The sequence below is a fragment of the Rattus rattus genome, chromosome 1 (genome assembly GCF_011064425.1).
Source record: "Rattus rattus isolate New Zealand chromosome 1, Rrattus_CSIRO_v1, whole genome shotgun sequence".
Lineage (NCBI taxonomy): Eukaryota > Metazoa > Chordata > Mammalia > Rodentia > Muridae > Rattus > Rattus rattus.
In genome coordinates this window covers 167482621-167503293 of record NC_046154.1, presented here as the reverse complement: position 1 = coordinate 167503293, position 20673 = coordinate 167482621, and the positions used below count along the sequence as shown (strand labels likewise).

At 47.5% G+C, this 20673-nt stretch overlaps 1 protein-coding gene across 1 annotated transcript in view; it reads right to left on the bottom strand.

Moving 5' to 3' along the window:
* Gnptab (N-acetylglucosamine-1-phosphate transferase subunits alpha and beta) overlaps positions 1-20673 on the bottom strand; it is a 67097-nt gene that overhangs the window by 20870 nt on the left and 25554 nt on the right. The window contains exons 3-7 of the mRNA XM_032910929.1: positions 14681-14800; positions 14135-14176; positions 12179-12384; positions 10164-10228; positions 9684-9818 (exon numbers count right to left, since the gene is read on the bottom strand). Of these exons, the coding sequence (XP_032766820.1) occupies positions 9684-9818; positions 10164-10228; positions 12179-12384; positions 14135-14176; positions 14681-14800 (568 nt within the window). The remainder of the gene's footprint in view (positions 1-9683; positions 9819-10163; positions 10229-12178; positions 12385-14134; positions 14177-14680; positions 14801-20673) is intronic.

The window sequence follows — 20673 nt, the reverse complement described above, 5'->3', positions numbered from 1 at the left end:
GAGGTCTAGGCTGACCTCCTGGCAATCATTCTGCCTCAGCCTCCCAAGTGCTGAGATTGCAGGTGAGTCATCAGGCCCAGTTTTTAAACGTTGAATCGTGAAATGTAAAGACAGCGTCACAGACCCCAAGTGTTACCCAGATGAATGCAACAGGAAGACGTGGAGGTCAGTGTGAACAGGACACCTCGGGCGCTGTTTGAAAGATGCAGCCACACCAGAGTGCCCACGAGAGACACCAGACCTCCTGAGAGGTTGACTCTTATGAAACCCATCTAATTCTTCAGAGCTGGCTTAAATGGTGTCTATTGCTCTTCATTTAAACAAACAAACAAACAAACAAACAAACAAACAAACAGCAGAGGTGGTGGCAGGACTCAGAAGGCAGGCGGAGTCAGGCAGATCTGAGTTCAAGGCCAGCTTGGTCTATATAGTAGGTTCCGGGACAGCCAGGGCTATGTGGAGAGACTGTGTCTCGGGGCTATGACCACACTGGGGGAAACCTACTATGTAACCCTGCTGGATTAGGTGACTCCGTACTCTGTGTAGGCGTCTCAGCAGCTTTCTGCCTCACTCCTGGAACACTGCAGGCCTGACTGTCTGAAGCACTTCCGGAGGAAAATACCTCTGTGGGCTAAGCTTTGGCCGTCAGAAGCCTAAGAGGGAACAATGTGAACAGTGGTATTGGCTTCTCCACTCTAAGCATCCACACTACCTGTTTGTAGACCAGGCTGGACTTGAACTCTAGAACTCAGAGATCCACCTGCCATCGCCCAGGCGTACTCCGTCAACTCTTAAGCACCAGCAGTGTGCACACTGTCTTCTGACTGTGTCCCTTTACCTTGACTGTCCTGGCCCACATCGGGATCTCCAGAGGTTGGTGATCACGGCTGTCATTCCTGCCTCTGTGTGAATGGGAAACGGTCTGTCCCACCTCGCCCTGCAAGATTCTGTGCCCCTTCCTTCCAACTCACTGGTTCCCGCCACACTTCTAAGCTCCCCCTAGAGTGAGTTGAACCATGATTCTAGAATAAACAGTACTGTCTTGCTATAATTTAATTTTAAACTTAATGGGAAAATATCTGCCTACTAATGTCGCCTATCAAAGTTGTTTTTACCTTGGAAGTAATCTTGAAGCCTCATAGAAATGCCACTAAGCTACACCCTCTCCTCACGCCACCCCCTCTTTACTTTGTATTTTGAGACAGGATCTCGCTGAGGTGCCTGGAGAGGCCTTGAATTGGCCATCCTCCTACCCCAGCCTTCTGAGGCAGATTACAAGTCTGTGTTACACTCTGACTTGGTAATTACAGCATTTTCAGTACAATTTCTCCCACTGACTGGGCACGTAATGGGCACCAGACACTGCCTTGGGCAATTACTGTACCAGGGTTGATGTGTAAATTCAGTTCTGCACTGCTCTGAGCCCTGGTGGCTCGTGCTGCCATAGGGAGCTGGCCTGTGACGGGTGACGGCTAAGCCGGCTAAGCCTTGTACCCCAGTGGAAGGCTGGACTGGGGATACTTGGAGATCGACAGAGGCAGGCAGGCTGGCTGGGGTCATCCAGGACTGCCGGCCCTGTTGCTTGCTGAGCTGAGCCCCATAAATCAGAACCTGGACTTTCTGAATCCAAACAAAGCAGCGCTCTCTTCTCAGCTCTGGTCACCATAGGAAGGAGACTGAGGCCCACCAGCCAGCGTCAGAGCAAGAGAACGGAGAGCAAAACAGGAGGCAGGCGTTCAGCAAGTCCTGTGTGAATTGTCCACGTCACAGCTCCCACGGAGTCCCAAACCACCACAGAGGAGTTAGCGGTCCCCGGGAGGCTAAGCAGCTCCATTCAGACAAGGGAAACAAAACACAATCTTTTCTTTTAAGTAGAAAGGTTTGTTGTTGTTGCTGCTGTGTTAATGATAAAAGAAAAAAAAAAAAAAACCTGGTGTCAGGATACAGTTCAGGAAGAGTGACTGACTCCCATCTGTGAGTCTCCGCTCCCAACCCAGCACCATTCATTTAAACAGAAAAGAATGCTTCAGAGTCTTACGGCAATCTGAGACTCTCAATAGGGGAGCCCCAAGTCCACAGCATTCCGTATAAAAAATGACATCTAATTTTATAATTTGCATTGGCCTTTTATTTGGTAAGAATTTCGTCGAGAAAATTATTCTTTAATTAGCAACTTTTTAAAAATATACTTTAAAATAATTTTTAAAAATTTATTTTATTTCTGTATTGGGGGGGCGTGTACGACACGGGAAGGTTGGAAGTCAAGAGGACCACTTGCAGGAGTCTGACCTCCCCTTCCAGCATGTGGCTCACTAGGACTGAATTTGGAGACAGTATCCTGAGTTCAGCCATCTTAGAAACAAGTTCCACCTTGCTGGCAGGGTTAAAACTGAGTCCATGTCCCGAGACCCGGGACCCAGCTCCTGTCCTGCCTCTCAGGTGTTTCAGGACTGTGTGTTAAAAGGATCACGGGGAGGGGGTGGGGAGAGTGGCTGCCATCGCGCTATCTAGTCTGAGGTGCACACGTCATCACTGGGCTGCCTGCCACACGGAGTTGACTGCGTGCAGCTTGCCCCTCCTTTGTTCCCCTTTCACTCTAAATTCTGCACGGAGACCAGGAGGGGACCTGACTGCAAAAGCTGACCCAAGGACCCTGAAACCAGGAAAAGGCCCAGTCACCAACGTTAACTTCCTTGTGTTCCCATTCTATGAAGACGTTGTACTATCTCCCTTCATGGATCCTCAACCGGCCGCCTTCCTGAGCTCACAGAAAACAAAGCTTTCATTTTTAAGCTTCTGTCTCTGGAGTAAGTTTTCTTGGCTTCCACTCAGAACCCAACAGCCCCTTTACCTTCCGAGCCATCTCCTCAGTTCATACTAGAAATTACCTAGTGCTGGCTTCTAACTACAGCATCAAAGATCAGAAAGAGTCCTCACATGGTAACCACGCAATAGGTGGAAGAGAGATAAAAAGTAAGGAGCTTTAAAACATTCTTTCAAAGCATGAGACTTTCGCCCCTGTAAGAGGCGGGGTAACACGCGTAGCCTCTGCTGTCCACTAGGTGGCAGCCCTATCCTGCAACTCCTTCATTACTTGTACTAGAAGCATCTTTTGCTGGGAAAGGATCTGAGATGTACCTTGATCCTGGATTTTTGGTAGTAAATGCCATGTTGCTTTCTGGGAAGGTGGAGTAGCTGTGGTTTCTGATGAAGGGTGGAGTTCTCGGCTGGCGCTCCTGATTGTGTGGCCGCCATCTCTGTAGGGCTGGGTCTGCAGGGCTCTCTGCAGCCATCTGTTCTGGGCAATGCTAGGGACTCGACCTCTGGGAAGCTATGCGGGCATCCAATCTACTGAGGTACATTCTTAGCTTCAGAGATTTCTGAAATACCCTCAGACATGTTTCTACCATCTGCACTATTTCCAGAAAGAATTTTTAGCACTTAGACTAAAAAAAAAAAAAAAAAAAAAAAGAAAGAAAGAAAGAAAGAAAAAAAGAAAATCTCAACTGAGTGAGACCGGACAATGGTCGCACACGCCTTTAATCCCAGCACGAGGCAGAGGCAGAGGCAGAGGCAGATGGAGCTGAGTCTGAGGCCAGCTCCGTCTACAGAGTGATTCCAGGACAGCCGGAGGAACCCTGAACTAGGGTAGGAAAAAAGAAAAGAATTTCATACTTAGGCTTGAGTTTCACCCCCCAAATAGTTTGCCACACATATGTAAGTATTTGGAACTCCTCTTTTTTTGAGACATCTCACTATGTAGCCCTAGCTGGCCTAGAACCTGCTCTGTAGACATACTGATGCTGAAAGACTCACATTTGAGAGAGAGAAGACACAGAAGGCTTCTGTGACAACTCCCACCCTACCCCCTAAAATCCTCTACTCCCCCAAAAAGTGAGAGCCTAGACAGGAGGCCACTGAAGAGAACTCTAACAACTGTGGCAGGGATGCTCAAGTGTGGCTTTGCACAGGGATGGCTTGGGGTTGAGGGGGGACGACTCCGTTTTCTTTAAGGGATTGGCCACTGGGAGCCTGACCATGCTCCAGGGAGTGTGTGGGCAACAGACATTGGACTTGGTTGATTTTATCTGGGGTGTGGGGGAAAGGGGGTACGGGGGCCAGGGTAGGTCACAACAGTGGGGTGGGGCAGACCTGGGAGGACTGGGAAGTGTGAGCTTGGGGGCATTATGAGAAATTCCCAGATAATCAGTAAAAATATTATGTTGGAAAGAAAAGAATGCTTGGGCCTAGAGGGGCTTTAGTGTTGACTTGCCTTTGTTTTGTTCTGTTTTTTGAGACAGGGTCTTACTGTGTAGTTTTGGCTTGGGCTGGAACTTGCTCTGGAGGCCTTGAGATGCCCCTGCCTCTGTCTCCTGAGTGACGGAAGTAAAGGCAGGCTCCACTATGACACTGTGTTTATTTTGTTTCAGGACTGGCAGGATCAAGCACACCCTTCATCCCTGCATTCAGGAGGCAGAAAGATCTTGCGTTTGAGGCTTAACCTGGTCTATAGATCGAGTTCTAGGGTAGTTAGGGCTACCCTGTCTCAAAAAAGAGGATTTCCACATATTTACATATGTGTGATGAACTATTTGGGGGACGAAACCCAAGCCTAAATAGGAAATTTGTGTTTCATGCTTACCTTGTACACACAGCCTGGAGATAATTTAACATATTTTAAATAACTCTGTACACGAAACACAGTTTCATATGAGGATACATACCATTTGACACTTGTGTCATGCTGGCACTTAGAATATTCGGATTTTGGAGCATCTTAGGTTTTAGATTTTCAGATTAGAGGTGTTTAACTGGCAGCACAATTTTTGGTGACTTTAAACAGGTCCTGGACAGAATTCCGAGGGCGGGCTAGAGGTGAGTTGCTATGCAACGGTACCTACCCTTCCTACCTGATCACTAGGCTTATCCAGCCTTCAGGGAACCAGTACACATGGTCTCAAGACTCCCCCGTGTCTCTAAACACACGGACCTTCCCTATTTCCACACTGGCTGTGTGTGTGTGTGTGTGTGTGTGTGTGTGTGTGTGTCACTGTGCCACAGTCCCTGACTGAGACAAGGGAGGAAGCATATACCTTGGCTCACTATTTGAAGGAGCTCTCCCTCACAGTACAACAAGAAGGATGGCGGGAACAAGACACACCTCAGCAGACCAGGAAGCAGGACCGGCTTATAAGCTCCCTAGTGACCCACTTCATCCAGTGAGGACCCATCTCCCAAAGGTTCCACAACCACTCAAAACAGTGCCACCAGCTGGGACTCGGGTATTCAAACACCGGAGCCTCTGGGGCACACTTCTCTCCAAATGAGAGGACAACTCTGTGGCAGTCCATCAGTTATCCACGCACTCCCCGAATACTCTGTACGTGGGTCCTGTCCTTCCAAACGCGATTCTAACTCTCAAGGGCAGGGCACGGACACCTGCATACCCACACAGCAATCACCATCGCTGAATTACGCTTAGTGTGAGCATTTCCATTCGAGTTCTGGGACGACATCTGACTGTTCCTCACAGGTTAAGGAACAGAACACAACCAAACCAAAAGTCAGTGGAAAAGCCCCACCATGGATGAAAGACATCTAAAACCACAGAAGGATCTGAACGGAAAACCTGACAGGGGGTTGTTAGTCGCACAGGATGATGGCGGTCACAAGGCTTGTAGGGATTCCCACCCATTACCTCAGCGATACTGACTCTCTCATCCCGGTCTTCCCCTCAGAGCTACAAAAGCACACTTTCCTTTAACAGGACAGGACATGAAGGCGAAGGCCTACGCATACATCAGCTTCCAGGGAGCGGATCAGCAGGGAACTGACAGGCCTTCCCTTCTGGTGCAAGGCCTGCATCCTGTAAGCATTCTTCAGGAAGAATGCTCAGCCCTTGTGTGGAGGTGCGGAGGTGGACAGAGCAGTGTTCTAAGAGGCAGCCTGTGGTGTCTGCTGGACGTGTCCGGAGCCTCCCTGTCTGACTCCTGGATCACAGGCCTCAGCAAAGTCCTCCTGGAAGAGCACAGGCGTGTGACGCGATGGCGCTGTCCAGGTCCTGACCCTCAGTGGAGCGTGGTTGTCCCTCTCATGCGTGGCACATGCCTCAAATGCCACACTAACCGAACTTGTTTCTCCCACCGCAGTTCAGTGCGGCTGACACGGTCACTCCCGTCTGCACTGTAAACGTCCAGCTCTCCGAGCCTTCCTTCCCGTCAACACAGGAGGCTTCAGGAACTAGTCCCACCACTGGCCTCCCAAGGCCAGAGGTCCTGAATAGGAAGAGTTCGCAGGACTGAACTGGTTCTAGCCCTAACGTCTACTATGCCAGTCTCTGCTCTAAGGTGTGTGCCTTAGAAACACACCAGATTGTCTTTTTCCTGTCACAGCCCTCCCTGCCCCACCCGTAAGGAGAGAGACCTGGGGCAGCCTGCTTCTAGGAACTCCCCAGACACATCGTCTACTTCTGAGCTCCCAGCCCTTTGTCCGAGCTGTTCTCAGAGCTCTCCTTTCAGCCCTAGAACAGTGGCTCTGATGAGGACCCAGCCAAGCTGCAAAGCCTGTCCTAATGTGACTAAAGCCCAGGCGTTCTTGGGCACGTTATACTGCTATTTGGAAATGTCCGCGTTCCAAGTAAATGTTTTAATGCCCTCTGTTCTCCCTCACATTCTCCCTGCCATGCTGGAGGTATTTGACAGAAACCATCTAGATGGGCTGAGAACCTGTTGAGGTTTGCCCTGGAATTATCTGTATTTTGATGCTAATTCCACCTCCCCAAGGATAGCTGCCTCGTCATGTACTCAGGACTCAGGTGACTTCACCAGAACCTTCTCCCCATTTAATTTGTAAAATGCAGGTGAGGGCAGGTACAGGATAGAAGGAGGCCTGTCATTGGACGAGAAGGAAGGATGGGTGGGAGAGAAGTTTGAAGGAAGAGGAGGAGACACATGGGAATGGAGAGACAGGAGACAGAGGGGAGCCACAGCAGAGAGAACACGGAAGCTGAACAGGTTGTTATGAATGTTCTTAAGGGATGGATGTGTACAGGGCTTTGTATGTTTAGGTGGGCAATTATATCTTATCAATTGGATCAGAGGTTATTGTGTTGTGTGCTCTTTCATGTGCAGATTTAAGAGAGTGTGCGGGGGCTGGTCTGGGACACCACCAGGTTGGGATGTGAGTTTCTGGCATGGAAGCCTGCCTTGGGAACTAGATAGGTAGAGAGATCGCTGCCAGGCTCAGAGAGAGAGGCCCTAGGCAGTGTGATACGGGATGGAACAGAGCGGGTGAGACGCTTTGCTGATTCAGACCAGATGTCTAGCAGATACCTTGGGGCACCGAGTGGGGATAAAAGATACCCTTTTATTTTCTATATTTTTACAACAAGAACCACGTTAGGAACCACCATTCTCAGAAGGGGCATAATGGAACCAGAAGGCCGAACCGGCGGGAAGAATGGAAGAGTTGGGGGCTGGGAAACGGCTGCGTGGAATGATAAGGACCTGAGTTCTGATCCCCAGAACCCGCCTACCATCTGCGCATGCCTGCAAGCCGAGCGCTTGCTCAGGAGAAGGGAAACAGACAGAGTCCCTAGAGCTCGCTGGTCTGGCCAACTGGTAATGCCAAAGACTAAATGAGAGGCTGGCTCAAAAAGAATCCCGGTGGGGGTGAGGGGGATAACCAAGACACCTGGCATCAACCTCTCCCCACACACCCATGCCCGTACACATGTATGCACACATTTTTAGGGACAAGTATCGCCTGAACTGTCCTGTAACGTACGCAGATTTGAAAAACTGACCTCAAATGCCGCCTCATCTGTCCTTCCTGGTTCTCAATTTCTTTGGCAACTCAAGTCACCGCTACAGCTCACATCCAGCCGCACACACCAGATAGCTTGTAGAGCATCGGGAACTGTTATACACGTCAGTACACACCGGTCACCAGCAGGCATGTGAAATGTCAGCACACGAGCGGTTCAGCACAGCAGGATGTGAAATATCCACACAGGTTTAAGATGGAGGGGCAGAATAATTTCCTAACTGCCTTTAACATTTCGATGAATGTGGTCTTACAGAAATAGAATGAAGAAAGTCATTCCTCCCATAAGGGCGGTGAGCTGGTAATGAAAATGTAGTTTGTCTGTAATTCTGAGACTAGCAACTAAAAAGCCAAGCAAAGTTTGACTGAAACAAAAGCTAATCTATCTATGGTTTCATCTCAAATCGGTACTGAGAGTACCTCAGGGGAAGGAGGAAACGTGCTATCTATTTTAGGGTAACTGCAGGGTAACCACAAATACGACCCGATTACAGCTTCGTGCTATTCCGGTCCATACAAGTACTGCATGCCGACGACTATACTTCTGGAATTGTCTCAAAGTCAGATGAAGAAAGGCTACGAGGGGCAGCCGGGAATGGTGGCACGTTCCTGAGCGCTGATAAGAAGCAGAGACGGGAAGGTTACAAACTTGAGGACAGCCTAGTCTACATAGCAAGTTGCAGGCCAGTCAGGACTACAGAGTGAGATCCGCCGCAAACAAAAATGAAGATGAACAAGAGAGGAGGAGGAGGAGGAAGGAGAGAGGAGGGAGGGAGAAACAAGCTATGGGAACAACACTAGCAAGCTCTGGGGAGACAGGAAATGAGAAAACGATGTAATTCACACATGGTTTTCTCAGACACAATACAAAGCATCTTAACCGTAAAAGCCAGTGAAGGAGGAAAAAGTTACAGGGAACTCTGGGTTGGAGTGACTAACCCAAGAGCCAAGAAAGACCTCCGTCCTTCCTGCTGCCCCCGCCTTCTCCATCTCCTCACGATTTTGTTAAATAGTGAAAACATGAGAGAGCCAGATTGAACCATTCCAGAGGCAAGGGCTGCACTCCTGCTTCTCTAAGAGAAGAGGTGTCCTCCTTCACCCCCTGGAATGGGCTACGACAGCAGGACATAGGTCAGCAAGAAATCACACCCACAGCCTGACTGTCCTGGATCTACCAGGCGGGTGATCCAGGAAACAAGAACTGTCCAGGAAAAGGCCAGTCACCAGCCAACCAAAGTCGATTCTCAGAAAAAGAATGCTCAGGGCTCATGGATAAGAAATACACTTATATCTTAAATACATTGATGCCTGGATCTGCTATTAATCGGAGTTTCATATTATCAAACATTATAAATATCTGAATTATAACCCCTTTATGAATAAAAGCTGTCATAGATATGCATGTTAGAGTTCTAACTACTTTTATGACTTTCTCCAACACACACATACACACACACAGACACACAGACACACACACACACACACACACACACACACACACAGACACGGACACATAGCAAGAAAAAGGTGAGTGATAAATTATAAAAATAGTAATTTCAGAGTTCAGTTTGAAAGTGCAAATCTGTAATAGCAGCACTCGAGATGCTGAGGCAGGAGGATTGCCGCAAGTTTATTACCAACCTGGCTGAGATCTAGCCTCAAAAAACAAAGCAAGCACTGGGGACCTTCTGCGCAGATCTACCTTTCTGACAGCATACTGTGAGAGGACAGAGTTAATACTCTTTGCCTTCGTTTTATAACTGTTGGCCAAACTCTGAATAAATGCAAAGTGGGTCATGACAGAAGGGTCATACATGAAACGTGACGTGCCACAGTGGTGTCTCTTTTTCTGCTCTTACCAGTTTTATTTTAGAAGAAAGATTTTCTGGCAGTTTTGTCTTCAGCTGACTCGTCTCCTTGAATGTTGGTGGGAATCCACTCAGGAACGCCAGGTCTTGCATCAGCACTAAGCCTGGGACTTCTTTGTCTGTTGTCTAGACCAAAAAGAAAAGATTCGATTTACCTTCCATACCATGAAGCGGGTGAAAACTTACAGCAGGAAGCTGGTGCGCTTGCTTCTACTGTGCTCTCTGAGCTTGAATGAAAGCTATCACCATAGCTGGACTCTCATTAGCACCAGAAGGCTGGTGACAGAGAAAAGGTCCTCGAGGAGCAAAGCATGGTGGCGCAGGACTGCAATCCCGGCATTCCCAAGGTGGAGGCGGGAAGATTGCAAGTTCAAGGCCCGCTGGGACTACACAGCAAGACCCAAGGTCTTTATTACTCATACTTGTATTTTAGTCCAATGCAAAAGAACAGCTAGAGTTCAAACGACCTACCAAGTAGGCTCTCCACACTGTCTGCTTGCTGCTTCCTTTAAACAGTCCAGCATGGGCGTCTTCAACTGCAACAGACAATGCAAGAAGCAAGCATAGGTTTAACATACATACATGCATACATATATGCTCTGTATAGCAGAGCGCTCTACAGAGCATCCTGGGAGCTAATAACATAGCATAATAACATATCAGTTGAAGAAAGTAGTTAGGAAGGTAAAATCATCACATTCAACAAAGGAGGCACCCTAGAGAGCCGTGTATAACTACACATTAAATTCTGTATTGCAAGGTGATTTACACAGGCCACAGAAACATGGAGTGCTCTGTGAAAATAGAGAAACAGGCTGGACTGCAAGGAAGAAGTGATGGGGAGATGAATAGAAAAATCACAGATCTAAGAGCAAACCTAGGTGAGAAGAGAAAGGCATTATCTGACTACAGTAAAACCTCTGGGAACGAACGTCATTACTAGCAAGTAAGAGAAGCCGCAGTAGAGAAGGGGGCCTCACCAGGCAGGGTATTTATAGTAGAGAGCAAGCAGCCGCCCCATGGCCCACATCCCTTTAAAAAATGGCTTTCCCGCAGTGAAAGTCTTAGATTCATCAGGTGACGTGGAGCAGTGTTGGGGCTGGTGGGCACTCAACTGCAGAAGTATGGAGAAAAGTGTACAAAGGACCCAGGAAAGGCGCTGCTGACACCCAGGATGGGTGAAGACAGGAAGCTCAGGGTGGGGGCTCTGATTCGGATCTCCAGGGACAAATGAGGCAGGTCCTGCAAACTGCAGTCTGGGGAGATGGACAGCAGCCCTGGACAAGAGCCTAAGCACACCACACAAACAGAGCTGGGCCGGGGCTGCAGCCGAGCAGAGAGCGTCTGCTTAGTGTGCACAAGGCCCTGAGAACACTCAAGTGAAGGAAGTGTCAAAACAGACAGGAGTGGTGTTCACTCTTGCAACCTCAACACTCACGAAGCTGATGCAAGAGGGCTGTCACGAGTTCAATACCAGCTTCCACACAGTGAATGCTAGACCAGCCAGGGCCATACAGCAGTGGCCAATCTCCAAAGACCACCAGCAGCAGCAGCAGCAACCCCACCCCTAAAAGCAGCAACACTGGCCATTAGGAGTGACCCTAACTTTCGAATACATTTATCAGGTAACTGTCTCCACAGATATGGAGGGCGTAAGATATATCCTGGGAAGTTGGAGAATTCTAACAGGTCTGGTATGTGTAACATAACATCCATGTAAAGTGTCATCTAAGAGACACGCAGGCTGAATACCCAGCAGAGGAAGGCATGACCTGAGCCATTCTGACTGCAGAATAGGAATCACAGTCACAGTCAACCTGCAAGAGTGCCTGAGAGACTGGCTGTGGTTCTTGTCTCCAGGAACCCCACACCAAAGGTTTGAAAAGAAAGGGGAAGTGTCTGTGAAATGGGCAGACAAAGCTGACAGGGCTTTGTCTGTCTGTTGTCTGTGTGAGACAGGGTTTCTCCGTGCAGCCCTGGCTGTCCTGGAGCTCCCCCAGTGATCTGCCATCGCGCTCTGGCTTCCATGTGGCTGCCATGTTCTCCCCAGCCCCAATTCTCCAGGCCCATCTCTGCCTCCCCTGACTCAGCAGCAGCCATGTCCCTTTACTACTTCGTAGGTTCTCCCTTCCTCCACCCTTCTCCACCCTCACCCCACCCTTTAGACCCCAACACTAGGTGGGAGAGAACGGTATTCCTGAATCGATTCTTTTTCTTCTTCTTCTTCAACCATAGCAACTATCCAACAGCACTCCCTCCCCTCACCTCTTGGGACCCTCTAAAGAGTCCCCAGAATTCCAAATGGCACACAATCGCAGACGAGGGTTCAGTTTCTAAAACCCGCACGGCAGACCACAACTCTCTATGGCTCCAGTTCCAGGGGGACCCCACACCCTCATCTGTCTTCCAGGCATACGTGCAGACAAAACACTCATACACATAAAACAATAAATATATTCCCTTAAAAAATAGGGAAAAAATCTTACCATCCTTCGTAGTGTCAAAAACGACAACCGAGACATTAGTAGATGGATTTTTGGGTTTTGCGACGTTGAACATGTCGCTGGCAGCGTGAAATGATGGATAAAGAGCTGGCAGGTCCTTCAGGGTGCAGTTGGCTGGCAGCGGAGGGTCCAGAACAAGCATGGGCACCTTAATGCAGTGCGTCAGCAGACACTCCAGCTGCTTCTCACTGCAGAGGCAAACCACACTTCAGACAAGGGAAAGCCTCTGGCGACTCCTGAATGAGGCGGGTTTGAACCCCATAGCCTATATAAAGTCATACCTTACTAAATTCGTTAATCTCAAGAATGTAAAAAGGTTTTGTTGGAAAGTATGGAGTAAAAATAACAAGAGACATTTCAGATCCCGTTTTCAAACTTCTATTAATTATGAGTACCAGTCAGGTGTGATGTCTCCTACTTGAAGGACAAGACAAGAGGACCAGTTATAAATTCTAGGCCACTTTGGAACACATAGTGAAATCATGTCACACACACAAAAAAAGAGGCAAACTAAGTAAGTTTGTCAAAATTTACTAACTCAAAAATCCATACGAAATTAAGTACTTCATTATTACTATTAAAAAATATATTTGTAGCCCACTGAAGGCTCTTGTCAGGATATGAGGAAAGAGATTCTGGATATGATATGTTACTGGATACGGCATGGACACACTCTACCCACCCCAACTAGAACAATATGGACTACACTGGGCACTACGCTGACACGAATAGCAGCAACTATAACGAGGCTCAAACATTGGGAGATTTTTCTATCTGCATCGGAGACTCTCCTTTAAAAATCACGTGTATAGAAGCACACAGCATGGCTAGAAAGTTCATGGAGTGGGAATCACAACTAGCACAGTGCTGTGTAAAACTGTCCAACCTCCTTAGCTAGTAATAGGAATGCAAAAGACAGCAACCGTCACCTCGTTGGCTCAAAAATGACAACTCAGGGTCAATCTAAGCACTGTGAATCTGTCCCTCTCAAATATCTGTGGCCTCGTAGTTCTTTAGGGACAGAATGTGGAGATATATATATACACACACATTATATACTTACAACACAAATACATATACTTAGAACATGCCTGCCCGACATTTTGAGAGGTATGAAGCAGGAGAATAATGCGTCAACATAGGAATTAAAGAGCAGGAGACCTTAGGTCACAAACTGTGACTGGCAGTTGTGAGCTGAGTGCAGCTGCACACTCCTGTGAACCCAGCCAGCACTTGAAGAGGCAGGAGGGTCAGGAGTTCAAGGCTATTAGCAGCTACAGTGTGAGGGCCAGCCTGAGCTCTATGAGACCGTGTCTCCAAAAAATAAAGGTAAACAAGCCAAGGACTGTTGAAGAATGGGGGTCACAAGCACCTCACAAACAGGCGCCTTTGAAAGCAAAGTGGGAAGGAAGCGAGAAAAACGCTACTGCTTGTGAGCAGAGGCTGGTCAGAGCCAGGCGTGATTGAAATCAATGCATTGAGCAAAAGGGATAGATGTATCTGGTTCTTGCCACTCGGCTAAATCCCCTTCCAGGTCCTTAAATGTATACAGCTTGACAGCCTCCGCAGATAAGAAGGGATTATAAGTGTACAAATAGATGACGGGTATACATTTGACAGTAAAACACGGGGTGTAATCAGTCTAAAGAGGCCCAGAGAACAATGCATCGGGACAGATAAATGAGTACTCTGGCCTTGCCAAAACCAAGCCGGACTCGGCCGACCAAAACACAAACCCCGCGAGTGCCCAGTCAGCCATGGAGTAGAGCACTGCCAATTCTCTCTAATGAACGCACTTAATGGGGTGTCAAAATGGCAGGGGAGGGGCTGTGTTCGAGCAGCTGCTTAAACATAAAACAGCCTGTGCCCACGGGCGATAATCCTGTCGCGTCAGATCCTCCAGAGCTTGATTCCTGAGAGAAAAACCAACATGCTCACCTCTTCTTCGTTGGTTCGGTTGTGTTCTTCCCGAGGATTTCCCTAGTGAAGAGCAAAAACGGCTTGTTACGCGTGCATCAGCTCGTGTGCAGGCCCCAACTGTGGACGGAGGCGACTACAACCGTCTTTCTTGGTGACCTCACTAGAACTGATATGCCAACGGGAAGTGCCACAATGCTTCGGGCACTGAAAACAAGCAGGGGGACACAGGCTGAGAACTAATTCCACAGCTGCTGAGCAGAAAGGGATGAAATGCTATCAATAACCGTGTTTTACTTATGGATTGGGGCTGCTGGTTATTTTATGCAGTGGCATTGTCTTATTCCCCGGGACAGAGAAGTCACTGCAGTGTATGGCGCAAATGACCTGCCACTGGAGTGTACTGGTGATGTTTATAAAGAAACTGAGTGGGGAAGCTCTTACTTAGCAAATCTTCCAGGCAAGAGAAGGTTACCCAGCTTGGAGTGGTCACCCTGCCTGTCTCTGACCTTACACCTCCGTGTGCCCTTGGCCATTTTTCGTGGGCTTCTTCTTAAAGTGACTCACCGCATGGCTTTCTGCTCCTCCTCCATGTGCTCCCGGACCTGCTGTAGTTCCTTTAGCAGTTCGAGGTCCGTGCCATTCACCCAGGTGTAAACCACATCGATTGGCATGGGCAGACAGAGCCTAGGGCAGACCCACAAGTCCTCCAGTTTAACTGCAGGCTTTCCACAACATTTGGGGGAAGGATTCTAACAGAACTTATATTTAAGAGGTTAAATTTAAGCTGGGTGGTGGTGGTGCACACCTCTGATCCCAGCACTTGGGAGGCAGAGGTAGGCAGTCTCAGTGAGGCCAGCCTGGTCTATAGAGTGAATTCCGGGACAGCCAGGGCTACAATGGAGAAACCGTGTCTTGAAAAAACAATAAACAAACAAAAACAACAACGGAAGAGTTTAAATTTAGACATTATCAAAGAAAATCAGTGAAAAGGTCACAGAGGTATGACATACATGGGCGAGAGAACTGTGTGCTTTCCCCAGCCACTACTGGGGGAGAGGTGTCTATCAAATATGTCTCTGTGAATTTCATTATGTTAGAAACTCTGTAGAATCATTTGATTCTCACAACCACCCTTAAAAAGGTTGATATCTTTCCTTTTTAAAGATTCTTCTCAGGGCTGTCAAGATGGCTTGGTAAATTCAGAGTGCTTGCCCCACAAACCTTAGACTGAGTTTGATCCCTGGAAAGGTAGAGAACACAGAGTTATCCTCTGACCCCCACACATGCACCAGGGCATGCCACCCCACCATTGTGCACACAACAGGATGGTGACGATGACGATCATGGTAATGAAGATTAATGGAGGAGACTCTAAGAGACAAAGGGAGCTCCTTAGAGGCCTTAGAGCTCTGGTTGAGCATGGAGTGATCATCGGGTACAGGAAAATTGGTTGAGGTGGAGAAAGTTCTCAACTGGATGTGGTGATGACAGTCAGGCAACACTGTGAATGCATTTGGTGTTGCTTTTAACCATACACTGTAAAAATGGTTAAAATGCTAACATATGTGCTATGATACGTAATGCTACAAGAAAATGTCAAGCAGGGTGAGAATAAGGATTTTCTGGGAGTAGAGGGCGTTAGTTTTAGAACTCAGTTTAGAGTAGATAAGCTATCACTCACATACTCCACAAATAAAGGATTGGCAGGCTCAAATGCCAAGCCTGTCGTGGCCTTGGTGGGGACAGGGTGACACGGTTCCTGCCCCTGGGACAGGGCCCCTGGTGTGAGCCTCCACAAGTGCTGATGCCTGCCTTAGGCATAAGGCTTGCTTGTATAATGCACATTTTCACGTTCCTCCGTGGACTGTCCTTCCAGTTAGCGTTAATGACTCCATGATGATAGCACAAGTCCAGGAGGTGAAGGTGTGGCTAATGTCTCTGAAAAATGGTAAATGCTGGGACCTTCAGGACAGCCCTTAAGGCTGTGGAAAAGAGCTCTAGGTACATGAGTTTGAAATATAATTTCTCACCTATATAAAATATAAGGATGCAATATGAATTATGAGGGGATTCATGAATCTAAAGGGACAAAGGCAGCTACACTATGAGCCAGCTTGTCAGAAAGATACAAAGGCAGGTTCATGAGTTCAAGGCCAGCCTAGGTCAGAGCAAGGTTAGGCACAGGTGTGGTAGAAATGGTCCACCCAACTAGTTTATCTCTGTGCTTAACAAAGGCAGACAGATCTATGAATTCTTTTGCAAGGCTAAGAAAATGTATGCTTGCTGTCTCTTAAGAATGGGAGTAAATTCTGGATTGATATGTAAAATAAAAGACTGGACCTGTGCTCTGCAGGAGATGAGCTATCCTGAGAAATTTTAGGATAAAAAGAGAACTGCTTGGAGAAGAGATACACACACACACACACACACACACACACACACACACACACACACACACTCACTCACAAGCAAGCAGGACATAGATGGAGAGATCTCCTAGAACAGCAAGCAAGCAGAATATAGACAGAGAACTCTCCAGAGAGAAGCCGACTGGAAGCTCGTCAGCTTGGGTCCACGACCTGACTTTGAGTCATTCTCTTTGCCACTCCCAGACATCCCTTCTCTCAGAAACCCTCTCTATGCAGAGGCTGGTCCTTGGCAATCAAATGCAGCCAAATATTAAAAGATAATAAAAAATACAGAAAGATAATCAGAAGTTTAAAGAGCAAAACACAGTTAACTAACAGCCCAAGCGAAGTAATGCCCCGTAGACATTCTAAGTCCAACCCTTCTCTTCCTTTGTCCCAGAGCCCTTGACATCTAATAAGTTAAATGACTACCCTGCCGCCTCTTCTATTAGCTACATACGTCCTTCCTGTGCACATAAGCACCAAGAAGGCAGGAGATGGACTTTTCTGCTTCACTTCCCAAAGCGTCTGAGGTGCTGAGTACAGTAACCAACAAAGAAGCAACCAGTGTCTGCTGAAAAGCTCTGGGCCTGAGGCCTGAGGATGGTGTCATACCCCCAACCTGCTTGTTTTTAAATCATCTGCAAAATAAGAATGAGGCCCAGGCTTGCCCTAGTGCTTCTGTTCATGTTTTGTGTCACCAGAAGGTTTCTTTAGTTCAACTGACTTCACAAAACAAAACCCAACAAACAGAAAAAAAAAAACAACAAAAAACAAACAAACAAAACAAAAAGAACCCAAACATGCAATCCCATCACTCTGATCCAGACTTCCTGTTTGCTCGTTGACCTTTAAGGTGGTTCTTTTCCAAATGAATGGGGGTTTTTTGTTTGTCTGTTTTATGGCCAGCTTCCAAAGTTTGACCTTTGTGATACTTTAATTCTGATTATCAGCTTGATAAGATTCAGAGGTGCCCAGGGAAACAGGGAGCCACAGGCTTGAGAGTGCCTAGGAAGGCATTCCAGGGGAGGATTAACTGGGGGAAGGAGCACCCTGGATGTGGGCAGTGCCATCCCCATTGGCTTGGGTACCAGACTGAGTAAGGAGGAGCAAAGGAGAAAACTGGCTGGGCGCTGGATTTCCTACCTTTGCTTCACGTCTGACTATCTGCTCCTCCTGTCCCACCTGCGAAGCCTCAAGCTACCACGCCTTTCCCACTGTGAATCAGCAGCCAAAATAAACCTTTCCTTCCTTCAAGCTACCCTTTGTCAGGTATTTGGTCACAGCAATGAGGAAATATACGCTCCATTGGTTCTTGCGGCCTGGGCACAGGATTAGGATTCTGGTTGTAATATATATATATATATATATATATATATATATATTCATATTCCCCATCATTCCCATTAATTACTTCATGGGAAAATAGTCAAAGTGACCACCACTTTTTTGCTTGAAAGATGTGAGTGATTGGCAGCACCTACCCGTGATTACAAAAGTCATGAGGCCCAAAAAAGGATGATCTTGAGTCAGCCCAGGTTATGCTCTCACCCCCACTCCCAAAAGAAATGTGGTACTTGTATTCTAGCTAAGCAAAAACTAAATAAATATGAAGCCAGTTAAACGTCACAGGGGAAGACACAGCAAACCCGTCTATGTAAGGACTATTTTTAGATTCAGAGATGGCCTTACTGGGAAACAGTTTGGGGTAACAACATAGCCCACTGGTAGAGTGTTTTCTCAGTATGCATGAGGTCTATGGCTCCAAGCCATAGACAAGCACAGTGATGAGAATACGGCATTGTAGAAAACAGTGTAAAGTGTGGAAGTGAGTCAGTTTGGGAGATAGAGGAGGAAACATACCAGGAAAAGGTATTTTCATGTGCCCTGAGACATACGCTTATCCGGCTTATCCAAGAAACTAGGGAAGACCAAGCAATCAATCGGATGAACCTAGCTAGAAATGGAGACCAGAGAGGTAACAGGGGTCTAGATGCCCTGTCAGGAAAACGAGGATGCATCTGTGCCACAGCTGAGTGTGACCCCAGCAGTCTAGGCTTCAGTCTGTTGTTCTCGGGACACCCTGGTTGTTCTCCCTCACCGAGGACAGCTAGGAACTGGCAGGATGTGGCTCATCCTTTCTGCCAATACTCCTTTAACCACAGTTTCCTTCCTCCATCTACGCTCCCTCTTCAGCCCCATTCTCTTGGAAGAGAATTAACTCACAACCACTACCACCACCATCATCACCTCCACCACCACAGATATGTGTCTCTTCCATGAGACAGCCAGCTCCCGGGGCAGAAGTGGAACTGTGCATCTGCAGTCTGCCTTCCTAGTCACTTATTTTCTCTCTTGCACCTCTAGGCTGTCTCTCTCCGCACTGCAACAGTATTCAGAAACATCCCCTCTAGGTGTTCCCTGCACACTCCTTGGTAGACCTCGCACAGCAGCTGGAGGCTCCACAGAGGACTTATGAACAGGTTGCTGCGCTCCGTCAGGTTCTAATTGTGAGCGTCTAAGGTGGCCTCGGAATGAATGCTCTTCCGGAAGAAGTTCTGGGCTAATGCTGCTGCTGCCCATTTGGGCGGCCGCACGTTGAGGTCAGCTGACTTCTATGTAGCTGTGCTCCATCCCTCCTTACTGCACGGCTGGTCTTCTATGTAAGAGTAATGGATTCCTCTAGGTCACCACTTGCCTGAGGTATAGAATAGTACCTCCTATAAATGGGTTAATACATACTGGTTAGACAAATAATTATAATCTCATTACAATTTTACTATGGTCATTGTTAATGTTTTGAGGGGTTTGCCTGCAGGTGTGACTGTGTACCCTCTATGTGCCTGGTGCTTGAAGAGGCCAGAAATGGGTACTGGCTCCCCTGGAACCAAAGTTACAGACAACAGTGTGCTGCCCTCTGGGTGCTGGAAATCAAACCCCGGTCTCCTGGAGGAGCAAGCGGTGCTCTCTGTAGCCCCAGTAACTATCATTTCTTCAGCATTTCCCGTTAACATCTATGACTCAGTATCCCCACACACCTTATTCAAGGTCACTCCAAGCCGAGTCCCCCCCAGATGGTCTTTACTGTGGTGTGTGTTTGTGCTTGTTTCTATGAGGCAGAGAGGACACATGCTCATGTGTGGTGGGCAGAGAACAGCCCTGAGGTGTCAGTTCTCATTCCAGTCATTAGGTTTGTGTGTCAAGCATGTAGAATCTAAATATGTAAAATACAAACAAACAAAAAAAACAAAAACAACCCCTGCTTGATTCAATACACTTTTCAGTGGAAGGATGGATAGGAAGGAAGAAAGAACGCAGCATATCCTGAAGTTCCCCTGGGATTGACTCATTCATAATGTTTTTTTATTAGAATCAAGGGATATAGGTAGGGCTGAAGAGGTGGCTCAGCAGGTAAGAGCACTGACTGCTCTTCCAGAGGTCCTGAGTTCACTTCCCAGCAACCACATGGTGGCTCACAACCATCTGTAATGAGATCTGATGCCCTCTTCTGGTGTGTCTGAGGACAGCTACAGTGCACTCACATACATGAAATAAATACATGAATCTTTTAAAAAAGAAAAAAAAAGAAAAGAATTTAAAAAAAAGAGAGATAGGTAAATGTTCAACTGAGGAAAACAACTCAAGTTCATAAGTCATTTATATGCTGGCTCTTCTAATGAGCCTGCTATCACATGTTTAACTCGTGGGCTAAATGAAAAGCCTGACGGAGCCCACATGACTGGCTCACAGCCCTGAGTCAGTTGTTTTTCTACCAAGCATGGCAGAGATGAGTCTGAGTCTTAGTTATAGTCACTAGACCATGATCTTGGTTTCCACTTGAGAAGGACGCCTGTGACTCGGAATGAAAAGGATGGTGACACACATGTGATTGTATTCAAATCACTACCTGAAAGTAACAGTCACTTCCCAGACCTCCGACCTGCAGCAGCAAAGGAACTTAAAATGGTTTGATACCCATGCTTTACACATGGTGCCCCAGGAATGTCTGCCTTGAAATCAGGAGCAATGGCTGATTCATGTGCTAGCAATGAGTGGACGCACAGACTGGGATCTCCTCTTCGTTCAGAGCAGGGGTAGGTGGTGGCTGCATGAACCTTTGATCCCAAAGTCTGAGAGACAGAGGCAGGC